General features: G+C 28.1%; 1 protein-coding gene across 1 annotated transcript; it reads right to left on the reverse strand.

Annotated features, from left to right (window-relative positions):
• Nucleotides 1-8,256: 8,256 nt before the first annotated feature.
• LOC102592419 (protein EXORDIUM-like) lies at nucleotides 8,257-9,290 on the reverse strand. Its single transcript, XM_006363251.2, has one exon. It carries the CDS (start codon nucleotides 9,256-9,258, stop codon nucleotides 8,329-8,331), a length of 930 nt encoding a protein of 309 aa, XP_006363313.1. The 5' UTR covers nucleotides 9,259-9,290; the 3' UTR covers nucleotides 8,257-8,328.
• Between the last annotated feature and the right edge of the window lie 4,376 nt (nucleotides 9,291-13,666).

Below are 13,666 nucleotides of genomic sequence, written 5' to 3' on the forward strand. Positions count from 1 at the left end.
GCTTGCCATATATACAAATACATATGTATAATATACAATTATCTAACCGATATACATATACAATTCACCTTTCTCCCACTCTTTGCCATCTCTCTCGCCTCTCTCTCCCAGTCTCGCTTGCCTCTCTCCTTCCTATAACATGTAGCTACGAATTGTAGTTATCAATTTATAACTATGGAGAGTAATTAGGCTATTTTTGAGTGGCTATGTGTGAAAGTTCCTCTTAAAACAATGACCGCTTGGACATTTCCTTTAATTTTCTCGTCTTAGTTCCTAATTTCCTTTACTCACTTTAGAAGTGTCTATGGAATTATATTCCGATCATTAAATACACAATTCAAATTTGTTTTCCAAACGTGATTTGGTATTGAAAATAAATTAATAAATAACGTATTTAAAAGTTGTTATTACTTATTACTAATCCTAACATGACTTTCTATTTTTTGATTTATAACATTAGCTTTCTAACAATATGTAAGGAATAAAAAAAAATGAAAAAAAAAAGTCCTAATAATTAAATAACAAAATATTTTTCCATAAATATAGTAATTCAATCTCTTGATTTTCTTTCAATTAGTTGATTTTTATTTTTATTGTTATCCTTCTTCATATTTCTTTCTTCCTCGTTATTCTCAATCAGTTGGTAAAGATTTTTAAAATTTCATCACCAAAAGTAAAAGAGTTTATCCAAATCTTGATTCAACATGTAAATTTTTTTTCTAATTCAATCGGTTAATTATTTATTTACTTTTGCTTATTTTATAAGTTTTTTGTTTTGATTTTTTTTTTTCTTAATCATTTTTGAAATTTTAATTTCGTTTTTTACTTTTTTATTATGATCTGGAACTTTATTTTTGAGCAATAAAAAATTATTTTTCTGAAATTTTGATCTCATTTTTTGGTGTGCTTTATTGTATCTAGAATGCTTTTTTTGTGTGTGAAATAAGTATTTATTAATTTTGAAATTTGTTGTTTTATGAATACGAATTTTATTTGGAATCTATTTTTATTTTGATTTCTTTTTCTTTTCTGACTTTATAATAACCATTTTAATTTTAATTTTATTTTTATGAATTTGACATTAATATTTCTGTTTGAGAACAGGTAGATTTTTGTACAGAAATTAATATGGTGGTCTATTCCTCTTCATACTACTGCAACATAAATTTTAAAGATATATATGCAAGTTGTGTTGAAAATATTTCATGTGAGAGTGCATAATGAAAAATATTATGATGTGCTGAAAAAGTTGAGTTGTCACTTAATAATTAAACATTATAGGGGAGATCGTATATCTAATAATGAAAGTTGTTTACTGAAATAAAAAATTTAAGAAGTTCAAAATTACATGAAGCACATGTCATCGAAAAGGACACAATAGAAAGACTGCTAATTTTCCTCCTCGAGATGAGTTATAATTTATGCCTTTTGCACTATTTAATTTCCTTTCCATTTTGTTGATTGTTGATAAACAATTGAAAAACTTAACAATATTTCTATTTTAATAAAGTACGTCGTATTCAACTTGATACCTATCGATAGAGCCGTCAATATGGGCTAGTCTCGTAGGACCGATCTGGCCTAACCCGTGATTTGATAGGGTTGAACTACGATTTTTGGAGACCATTTAAGAAAAGGGCTTTTTAGCCCGGCCTGAATAAGTCTGCCGATTTATGGGTTTGAGAAATATGAATAGGGCTAGCCTGTGGGCTAAAAAAAATTTAATTAAAAAATAAAAATAAAATAGAGTATTAAAAATTACAAGAGTCTAAGCTCAAAATCTATTAAAAGTTTGAAATATTACAATTTACATATAAATTATATTTATAATTATGTACTATATAAAATAAAATTTTCCTAAAATTTGTAGGGAATCACTACATAGGTCGTAACCTAGGGAATGTTGTCATATTTTTGTGTTTTATTATGATCATTGGAAAACAATTAGGTTAATATTTGTATTTAGCTATTTATGATTTTACTTGAAATCAAACTTAATAAATATTATAAAGATAATTTTATTTGTTGATTTGATTAACAAGTAGTAACACTAAGACCATGTAATATTGTCTTGTCGATATTTATGATAATATTTTTAAATTATAATTTAATTTAAAAAATATATTAAAAAAATTACTTTTAAAAAAGAGGGTTGGCCCGGCAAAGCCCGTAGCCCATGTACTTGTGGGTTGGGACGACAATTTTTTGGCCCACACAAAAAATGGGCTAGCCCGGCCTGACCCGTAAAATTTCAAAACATGTATGGGTTAGCCCAAATTGGATAGGTCAGCCCATATTGACAACTCTACCTATCGAATTCAATTTTTATACTTAATGAAATCATTTTTTTTAGTCCATGCAAACTTTAGTTGAGGAAGGGAAGCAATAGAAGATGTGTAGATCAATGATAATTTCATTTTAAAAATTATCTCGATTATTATTAATCTTTGTATTGTTATCTTTATTAAATAATAATAATAATAATTTTTATTTGATAAAGATAACAACATAAAAATTAATAATAACCAAGATAATTTTTAAAATGAAATTATCATCGATCTATACATCTACTATTCATTTCCATTGACTATTCTTTATAAATTTTAAAGAAGGAGAAGGATAAAAAAAACGTAAGAGCAATGACTAAAATAAATAAAATTACCTCATGAACATGGTGATATGAATTTCTATCTTATCAATTTTAAACATGATTATTTTAAAAGCTATTTATAGTAATGGCATTTTTTATGAAAATTGCTTTCTTCATTTATATATATTTTAGAAAAAAAACCACTACAACACGAAAATATTATTACATAAAATATAAATTTCTCTATATTATATTAAGAAAAGTCCAAATCTTGGAGATGTCATACGCTCTTTTAGAATTATAATCCATTGATTTATTCATCTAATAACTAATGGCAAATACAATCTAAAATTTCTCTATAATATATTAAGAGAACTCCAATCCTGGAGATGTCATACACTCTTTAACTATTAAATGTTTTTATACCAAATAAATAATAAAACTTTGAATATAATGACGGATAATTACTATTCTTGTCGAATAAAAAATATTGATTAACGAGATATTCACAGTTTACATAATTACTAGTATACGTGTGATGCGCGGATGATATTACATTATTTGCTTAACTATTTGTTTAACTCTTTGAAAGTTCCAAAATATTATTCGGATATGATGGAACTAAGATATTGTTTATGCTTTTGAGTTTTTAATTTATCATTTTACAGTTATTAACTTCAATTGTCCTATCATTTTATTGTAATAAAAAATTGTTCTTTTTTTCAGAATGATTTGACATGTTAGTTATAGTATTTTGATAGTTCACTTCAAATAAAAAAAATCCCGACATGCTTTGAACATTTTTTTACCTCTTGAACTCTAGGGTCTATCAAAAATAATTGTTCTAACTTTCTCAATAGAGAAAATTTGCATACACTCTATCCTCCTATACTGATACTATAGTGTGTGTATATATGTTACTATTGTTGGGATCTTCATTATTTTTTTTATTGTGTGTGAACTTGAAAAAAAATAACAGGCTAAAACAATCTAAATATACAATTGAAATGATATGATATTATCTACCACGAAACAAAGACAACGTGTAAGTAGCTCAATTTCATATTTTTCAATATTTCAATTTCTTATAATAATATTGGATAAAGTACACAAACCTAATTAAATTCATTTTTTTTGGTGGTTCAAATTAACAATTCCATTTTTATGATTAACATGATCGATAACTGTACATAGGCCGAAAGACCCCTACAATTTTAAGATATAATAATAATAATAATAATAATAAATACTAAAAAAATGAATAAAAGATACTCATTGTGTATAGGATACCTGTGAGGCTGCTTTCCAGTCACTTTAACTATTCAAAATGAAAGAAGATTGTGATATCTTCATACACTTTTAAGAGAAAAAGTTTCAGTTACAACGGTAGAAGATGGACATGATAAATGGAGAAGGATTGGATAAAGTAAAAGTTTAATATAGCAACAGTTATGTGCGGTTTTTAGATTTTTAAATTTGAAATAGCAGTTTTTTAATATATAGATAATAATATAATATTATCCAATTTAAAATTTTGTATAGCAATTAAATATAGGTTTGCAGTTACATTATCCAGTTCTTTTAGAACAATTTTAAAAATTATTTTTGTGTAATTATAAAAACTGCTTTTAAATTTTATATATATGTAATTTTCTATAAAAAATATAATTAAAATGATGAAACGTGATGCTTTAGTTAGTTTCTCTGATTGTTTTTTAAAACTGCCACTCAATCTTCATCCGTCCTTTTTATTTAATTTCTATCTTTCCTTTTTGATGTAAAACATTTTTTATTCTTTTTATTTAATTTCAATCTATTTTTTAATGTAAAATTTATTTTTAATTTTCGTGATGCTGACACATAGAGCTGTCAATATGGGTTGGCCCACCCCATCCGGGCTAACCCATACAGGCTTTGAAATTTGACGGGTCAGGCTGGGCTAGCCCATTTTTGGTGTGGGCCAGAAAATGGTCGGCCCAGCCCACAAGTACGTGGGCTACGGGCTTGCCGTGCAGCCCTCTTTTCGTAAAAATATATTTTTTATAATATTTTAAATTAAATTATAATTTAAAAATATTATCATAAATATCGACAAGATAATATTACATGGTGTTAGTGTTATTACTTGTTAATCAAATCCACAAATAAAATTATCTTTATAATATTTATTAAGTTTGATTTCAAGTAAAAGTATAAATAGCTAAATAAAAATATAAACCTAATTGTTTTTCAATGATCATAATAAAACACAAAAACTATGACAATATTCCATATGCTACGGCCTATGTAGTGATTCCTAAAAAATTTAGGGAATTTTTATTTTACGTAATACATATTTTATAAACATAATTTGTATTTAAATTGTAATATTTCAACCTTTAAACTGATTTTGAGTTTAGACTCTTGTTATTTTTAATACTCTATTTTCTTTTTTTAATTAATTTTTATTTGGCCCACGGGCCGGCCCTATCCATATTTCTCAAGCTCCACAAATCGGCAGGCTTATTCAGGCCGGGCTAAAAAAGTTTTTTTCTTAAATGGGCTCCAAAAATCGTAGCATAGCCCTATCAAATCCCGGGCTAGGCCAGGTCGGTCCAACGGGCCTAACCCATATTGACGGCTCTACTGATACATGACACTTTTTACTTCTCCTATAATATATAGATAATAGATAATTACATAGTGGACTAAACTTTTATCCGGATAACTTTTTATTTTGAAATAAAGATATATAAAAGTTGATATAAATTACTGGCGCAACAAGTAATAAGGAAAGAAAAGTAAAATAATAATTAAAAAGGAACTATATGATTACAAGCTAATTACTTACGAAGAGATTGTCATTCGAGAAAAAATCTTAAGAAGTTTAAGGAAACACATAATTGGAATAATTGACTTTGTGATCTTTTATAGATTTCGTTATATTTATATTATTTTTTTTTTGTAAGAGACATATGAAATCCGAAGAAAATATGTGACTTCATTTTGTGATTTTTTAATCTTAAAAAAAACATGTTTTTTTTTTTACATAAAATAATAAAGTGAAACAAATTAAATATTGAAAAACAAAATAATTGGAAAGGGATGATACCCACTAGGCGTCCACAACATTAGGAATTAGGATCGCTTGATTGATGAAATATGGTAGATTAGGATATCTCATGAGATTAATTATTTCACAATTTTAGCACGAATGGTAAGATAAAATAATTTTTGAAATTAACTAATACTCATAACCAAATGTAGGATAATATTTTATCGTAATATTATAATCCTTAATCCCACTAACCAAAAGAATCAAAAAAATAATAATTAAAAAATAAGAATCCTTTTTTTTAATTCATCGTTGAAACTTCCCTTAGCACAAAATCATAGTTTTGAGAATATTTTTTTTGTTATTCATTCGGTGTTCAGAGATCATATTGGAGCCTCGACTAAATTCGAATTGCGCATTGCATGGCTTTAGGGGGCATTCCCAACAAGATTTTTTCTATATCCAGGGCTCAAATCTGTAACCTTTGATTAATGATAAAATAGTTTCACCACTAAATCACAACCCGTGTTGGTTAGTTTTGAGTAATTGCTTCTTCCTCCTCATCTTCATCTTGATCAAAACCAAATAATATATTTTTGGTTGGAGCTAGATAACTCAATATTGCTCATATATCTTACTTGTGTCATACTACCCTTAAATTGCAATTGATTTTACATTATAATAGGAAGGTAACAATTCTCTTTGTAATTTCATGTTCCACAATATCTCCTCATTAATAACACTCCTAATATAAAATTATCATTAAAGCTGAGTAAGTCTTCAATGATTCACTACTCTTGGAAATTTATTCAAACACCACCACCCAAGAAAAAAAGGTGCAAAGAAAAGTGGGACAGGGCAATGTGAAAAGAGAGATTAGTTCACAAAATATGTATATCAATAATGTATATACTACAAGGCATATCATGTATATCTAATACTTTTTAATGTATCACATAAGTATTGGATCATTATATGAAATGGTCATAAAAAATAGGAGAATTTTCTCAAATAGCCACTATAATAAATTTAATTATACTCCATAACTATAGTTTGCATATTTTAGGGATGTACCTACAGTTTAAGCTGCCTTGTTTGTATAATTCACAGGTCAGTATAATTCGCGTGTACGTTTGTATAATTGAGCTATTTTTGTATAAACTCGAAATAATGATTTATACAAACACAAACATTTGAACTTTAAACATTTATACAAAATTATACAAATTCCGAATTATAAACGTGTGAATTATACAAACTCGAAATGTCAATCCACGTAATCATCACTGAATGTTGGTCGTGAGTGGTAATAACTAAAACTATAGTTATGGTGACTAATTAACTAGTATATATTTGCTTAACCATGTAATTTTCCTTATAATATATCAACTTATTAGTATAACACATTATTAGAGTCCAAAAAAATCCTATATAGATGAGTATTATTGACTACACAATGTCAAAAGTTTAAAATAAGTTTTGTATTTGGGCTATCTGATGCCAAACACTAATAAACGTGAGGTGGGAATATATCCCAACTTTTATTCTCATCTCCATTTACCAAGGTTAAGTTCAAGAGCAACTTTCACATATAGCAAACATAAAAATTATATTTGTATGTTATAGCTATAGTTTGCATAATTGCGTTCCATAGCAAATTTTATGTTTGCTATAGAGCTTTTGATTTGTATAATTCGCTACAAACATCTAATTTTATACAAATTGTTCAGTTTTGTATAAATTTATTTATACATTTGTAATTTGTATAATAAGATCTATATTTATATAATTATAAGTGTATAGGACGAAAATATATGTATTTGTATTTGTATATACAATTTTCTCTTGCTTTATACAAAACACAAAACACATTTTATATCGAAATGTATAAAATGACTAATTGTATACCGAATCAGATAGCAAAAAAATGGTATGTTTGCTGTGAATTACAAATAAAACAAACTATAGCTATAACATTTAATTTGAATTAATAGTTTGCTATTTCATACAATTTTCCCTAAGTTTAACTATATATACAAAAAGTTTAACTAATTTGCAGCTAATGGCCCAAAACATCCCGGTCACTAATTTACATGTATATGCAATGTATCTATATTATATGAATAAAGTATAATATATATAACAAAATAATCGGAACATATATAAAAAATAATAATCAAACTTTAAGAGTGGAAAAGAGAAAAATAAGATTAGAGACCGAAGCTCGGACCTATTTTAATTATTAGTTAAATGAAAAAATAGCCATTTTTTGTAAATTAATGATAATTAAGCCATTTTTAATTAATAACATGACTAAGTAGTCATTCTATTTAATTTTCTAATTTACAATATGCTTCTTCAGCGGCCCACAATTATATTCTCTTTATTTTTGACCTTCAACAATTATGATCATTTTTATTAAACTTGTAGCAGGATTGTTTTCAACCATAGACAAAGCAACAACATAAAAAAAAGACTTTCTATAGCCACATAAATGTCATAACACGTTTATAATTATAAATTTCAAAAGACTTTCTATTGTTACACCGTTGTATCAAAGGTAACAAAATATATATTAAGTACGAGACATAAGATGAAAACTACATTTTCCTAAAAGTAAATGTTCAAAAAGCTACATATATAAACAAAATTTACATAACTAAAAGTACAAATGTAGAGTGTTCAATCTACCAATAGAATTGTCCTAGACGATAGTTGAACAAGCTGATTTATTTGGATCAAAAAGCCCAGGCAATAGATACTTCCTTCCGTTTGTACCATGTGCATTATAGCTTGCACCCGTTATCGAATCCACAAGCAGCTCACCCGCATAACCCGGATAAGCCTTTTTACCGTACAACCCGGCGCAAGCCGAAGCCGCCTCTAACGGGGATTCAGCCGGGCCTTGGTAGTAACCGTTCCCGTACGGGTTCGTTACTACTCCAGCCAAAAGACTCGCTATATTTACAACCATGCCATCTGCACCCACGTCACCGTTTGGTGCACCCAACGGCTTGGCCTGGGGCCCGTAAATAGGTTGGTGAAACGGCCACGCACATTGACCCGGACATTGAGTCGCTGAATTACCCACCCATATGAAAACGGATCTTTTTCCTTGACCCGACCCGTGATACCCGCAATTGCCCATGCAGAAGCCTTCAACTGCAACATCTTGGGCTGTTAGGACCAAAATTAATTCACCTTTTTTCGAGTGAGCCAATTCTGATATTTGGGATTTTTTTAGGGTTTTTCCAATTGAACAATTTTCGTCCGTGAATTGATTGGATAGAACTAAACGGGTCTCTTTTTTATCCGCTTTTGTCAAGTAGGTCTGAATAGTTTGCCACCATTTTGTAACAGTAGGTGTGTTGCGTGACCAAATTTTACTAGGAGAATTTAGAGATCGGAGAAAATCAACGATAATAGATTTTTGGGCAGGTGAAAATTTTCCGTACCAAAGAATGGATATTTTTATTTCACTTTCTAATAAATCGCCATTATGGTACGTAAGACTCATTGAAGGTGGTCGATATAGTGAAAACAAGTTTCTTGCTCCATAAGTAATATGGAGCAAGCTGAGGAAAACAAGAACAAGAAGTGGATAAGGGGTTTTGGAATAGTCAAAGGAACTCATATTTGAGAAATGTATATAGAGTAAATGAAGTTTTTTTCTTAAAAAAAAGTTGGATTATGAATTTGGATATAGGTATGGGGTGAAGTGATGAGGATATATATAGATGATGAGATGCATGAATATGTTTGTAAAGTAGGGGCTTCAATCTTCATATGTAGCTTTAATGAGCAAGAAAGATTATAAATTGGCTCTCACTGGGTGTATATAATAATTCAAAATTGGGATGCGACGCAATTTAAACTAATGACTCATTCATTTATTAATTCATTTCATTTTAATCGTTCAAATTCAATTCAATCCAACTCATTTGACACGTCTGAATGGCGGATATAGGAATCTAATCGGATAGATTACATGTTGCGAAGAGGATTTGGTAGTGTGTCAAGTGGGTAATGAGCATGTGTTCTAAGCTCTTCCCAAGAAAAGTCGACGTAATTTTTCAATTTCTTTAGTAGTATCTCAAAAAGATCAATGTTTTGAATAGAGATTTAACAGCTTAATTTAATTATTATTCCAAGAAGCTTTTGTTTTTAAATTATGTAGCTTGTGCATGCATGACGTTATGCAAGCAGTATTAAACAATTGTCCTAATTAAGAAACCTAAAATATGTACCATATACTCCCTCCGTTTCAAATTATAGTGATGTTTTTTATTTTCACATGCCCTTTAAAAAAACATTAATCATGAAAAATATTTGAGGATATAAGTTTGTAGTCTTCAAGGCATCAATTATGAAAAATTTTGAACTTTTAAAATGACAAATATTTTGAGATGATTATAATTTTTAAAAATTATAACAGATAATTTGAGTCTGGGGTATAATCTTTAGCTAATATAGAGCTACAATTTCTTAATGCACGACTTTATATTAAGGTTAGAAAGGGGCGGTGGACCTTGGAGTTGCTTATGGTGATGGGGATATGCGTCTCGAATCTTGATATAATTAGCTTTGGGAAACTTAAAATAACTAGTGAAGTTGGACGGATAAATACAACAATGAATTCTCGAAATATATGAGAACGATTCATTACTATTTTTGTGTATTAAAATAAGAATATCCTAATCAAGTCGTCGAGTGACATAAAACAACATATTCGGAATTGAGATCTCTCTGTTCAAGTTTACTTGTAGCATTTTGAGTTATGAGAGTCAATTTGGCTAATTTTTAAATCTAAATTGAATGAGATTAATTTACTATTAAAATTTAAAATTTAGCTAGTCGATAACTATACGAAAAATATTAGTATAAGTTAATAATTCTTCTCATATATTAATATAATGGCAAAAATATATCTTAAAATATTAATCAAAGTCTATACAATCACGTAAAAATGAAGAATGAGTATATAGAAGATTTAATTTATATCAAGCTTTTACTGGATAAATGGAAAAAGATTAACCCACCTTAACGTCAGACAATTTAGAAATTAGGAAGTTCTTGAAAATATATTAAATGAAAAACTTTCACTAACTAAAACAATCAAGTTAAATTAAGTATTTCGCCCTCCATTTTAATGTAAGTGATGTTTTGGACACATCCCTTGAGAAACTAATTGTTCATGGAAAATAAGAATTGTTTTTAGTAACTTACCCTAAAATTAATAAATACTTTTGAAAGAAATGTAACTCTTTAGTAGTTCTTTGGATATATAAAACCCTCTTCTTTATTTCAAATATGATAAAATTGGAAGAGCATTTCTCAATTATCTATAACACCGCTTATTTTAAAACAAAATAAAAAAAATCAAAATACCATTTATTTTGAAACAAAAAAAAATATTGCACAAAAAGAATCGTTTTGTTGGGGTAGTGGGGTTTTATGAAGCCGATTACATGTGTAAAATGTATGCTATGAGTGCATGCATGCAAAATTAACCTGGAATTGATTTTCTGATTCAATAAATCAAATATATTGTGTGAAATTTCAAATTTGAACTCATAAAGTTTAAATTATAGATTAACTAATTAATTACTACACATTTTTAAAAAAAAAAACAAATTAGTCCCTCCATCTCTTTTTACTTGTCAAATTTTAACTTGACGGCTATTAAGAAAATAATGATTGGTAATGGTATAGTACTGAGTATACCATTTTACCCTTACTAATTGATACTCCCTTTGTCCACTTTTAATTGTCATGTTGTACTTTTCGAAAGTCAATTTGACTAATTTTCAAAGTTAAATTAGATTACATTAATTTGATATTTCAAATAAAAGAATTTTGATATTAAAAAACTATACGAAAAGTACTATAAATTTCATTTTTTTTCATATCAATATGATGAAAAATACGTCGTAAAATGTAAGTCAAAGTCATTATCATTTGACTCTAAAAAAGGAAACTATGACAATTAAAAGTAAACGGAGATAGTAGTGTTTAAACATATTTAGAGCCCGTTTGGATTGGTTTAAAAAGAGTAGCTTCTAAGACAAAAATAAAAAGTCAAATTAAAATGACTTTTAAGTCAAAAAATAAAAAGTAGAGGAAGACCTACTTTTGGTTTTAACTTATTTAAATCATTTTAAACTTATTTTAAGTTATTTGTAACATTGTCATACACTTTCTAACTTATTTTAAGTCATTTTTGATTTATTTTAAATTATTTTTATATTTTTCAAACATTTTAAGAAGTCAAAAACTAACTTAAAAGTAAGTTTGATCAACTTTTAAGTCAATCCAAAAACCCTCTTACTCACTACATTTCTCAAAGACATTAACTCAATGTTAATAAAATAAGGGTATAATACCTTGATTTGTCAAAAATGAGAAGTAAAAAAAAAATCAAATTAGGAAATATTTGGCAAGTAAAAGTAATTTTTGTTGAAAATCCCGAAAATTGAAAAAGGTCTGTTTTCTGTTTCTAAGTTAGAATAGCTATGCAAATGCAGTGAATCTAAACATTATGGGCATTCCTGTACTTTGTGGGGAGAATAAATTAAATGAATTATGGGTCGTTGGCAAGGCCATACCACAACAAGTTTCGAAAATTATTGACAATGCATGCATGTACGGTCAACTAATATAGCATCGTGCTAGGTATATAATAAACGCGCAATTTATTTAATTATTTGCAGTAGTACTATTAGTGTAATTGAATTTGTGGTAGCATGTCAATTTAATCTCTCTTTACTATGTTAATATACATGCATTCACCCGTTCCTAGATTTTGTTTGCTGATGTCGAAAATTAATACATTGGGTGTGTTCGGTTCGAAGGAAAATGTTTTTTTAGGGATAAGAAGTCGATTTTTATTTATTTATTGTGTTTGGTACGCTAGGAAAAAATATTATCGTAAAAGTATTGTATCGATCTATAAAAAATATTATGGGAGGTGATGGTTGGGTTGTGGGACGGGGGCTACCGGGTGATGTGAGATGATGTGTGTTGGAGGATAGATAAGACACAATCAATGCATAATGTCATTTTTAGGGCTTGTTTCGCTATTTCCATTAAGGAGTCATGTTTATTATATTTAAGCAACTTGTTTTTTTCTACAAATATTTATTTTCAATTTTTTAATGAATTAATTGATCATACATTTTTTCATACGTCGCCTCACCGGAGGAGCTCCTTTCTATTTTGCTCCCTTAATAACTTGAACTCATGATAACCTTAGAATTGAAAGTGAAAAATGTTTATCATCTGAGCAACTCCATGATCTTATCTACCCAGTATCTTTAGTCTCCATGCATGTATATGTTGAATATTTGAGATGACTAATCAACTTGTTCGGTTCTTATTAATTCTTTTTCAACATTTAATTTCAATCAAGATCCTTGCATGTAGTCAAATTTTTGGATAGGATCATAACTAATTAACTATTATCTTCAATTCTTGAACGACCTATAGCCTCTACTCGAACTGCCATTGATTGAAGTATACAAAAAAGAAAAAAAATAAAAGAAATAGAAAATAGAAGAATTTATACGTCAATTTCATGTACAACCAATAATTGCATTTTGCAATAAATTTATATGTAACACGTATAACTAAGGCAGATGCTTACCTACCTTTAGGGATTTACTAAAACTCAGTATATATTGATTTAGATAGTGATATTTTTGACACTTTTGATTCTTGGATCTGCCTCAAAATTAAAGGTTGAAGTAAGACTCCTATATAATTATTAAATTTTATTTATTTTGTATAAGTAAAATAATACTATATTAAGAAGCCCACTCGTGTACTAAATGTACATAAATCGATGTATAAGCCATTTATTATCCACGTTATGTTTACTAATTGTAAAGGAAACCAGACAGCTTTGATTTGTATACCAACACATAAAAACACTCTTTAGACACTCACTGTGGTTTCTTCGAACTAGAGATTATTATTAGAATTTATTGAACATAATCATTTGTTTTTTCCCATTGTTTATTTGGTTCAAAACCTTTGATCTAATT

The sequence above is a fragment of the Solanum tuberosum genome, unplaced genomic scaffold, assembly GCF_000226075.1.
Source record: "Solanum tuberosum cultivar DM 1-3 516 R44 unplaced genomic scaffold, SolTub_3.0 scf00404, whole genome shotgun sequence".
NCBI classification, from domain to species: Eukaryota; Viridiplantae; Streptophyta; class Magnoliopsida; order Solanales; family Solanaceae; genus Solanum; species Solanum tuberosum.

Excerpts from the sequence above, each read along its gene's own strand:
- LOC102592419 (XM_006363251.2), bottom strand. The coding sequence starts at position 9,258 with ATGAGTTCCTTTGACTATTCCAAAACCCCTTATCCACTTCTTGTTCTT.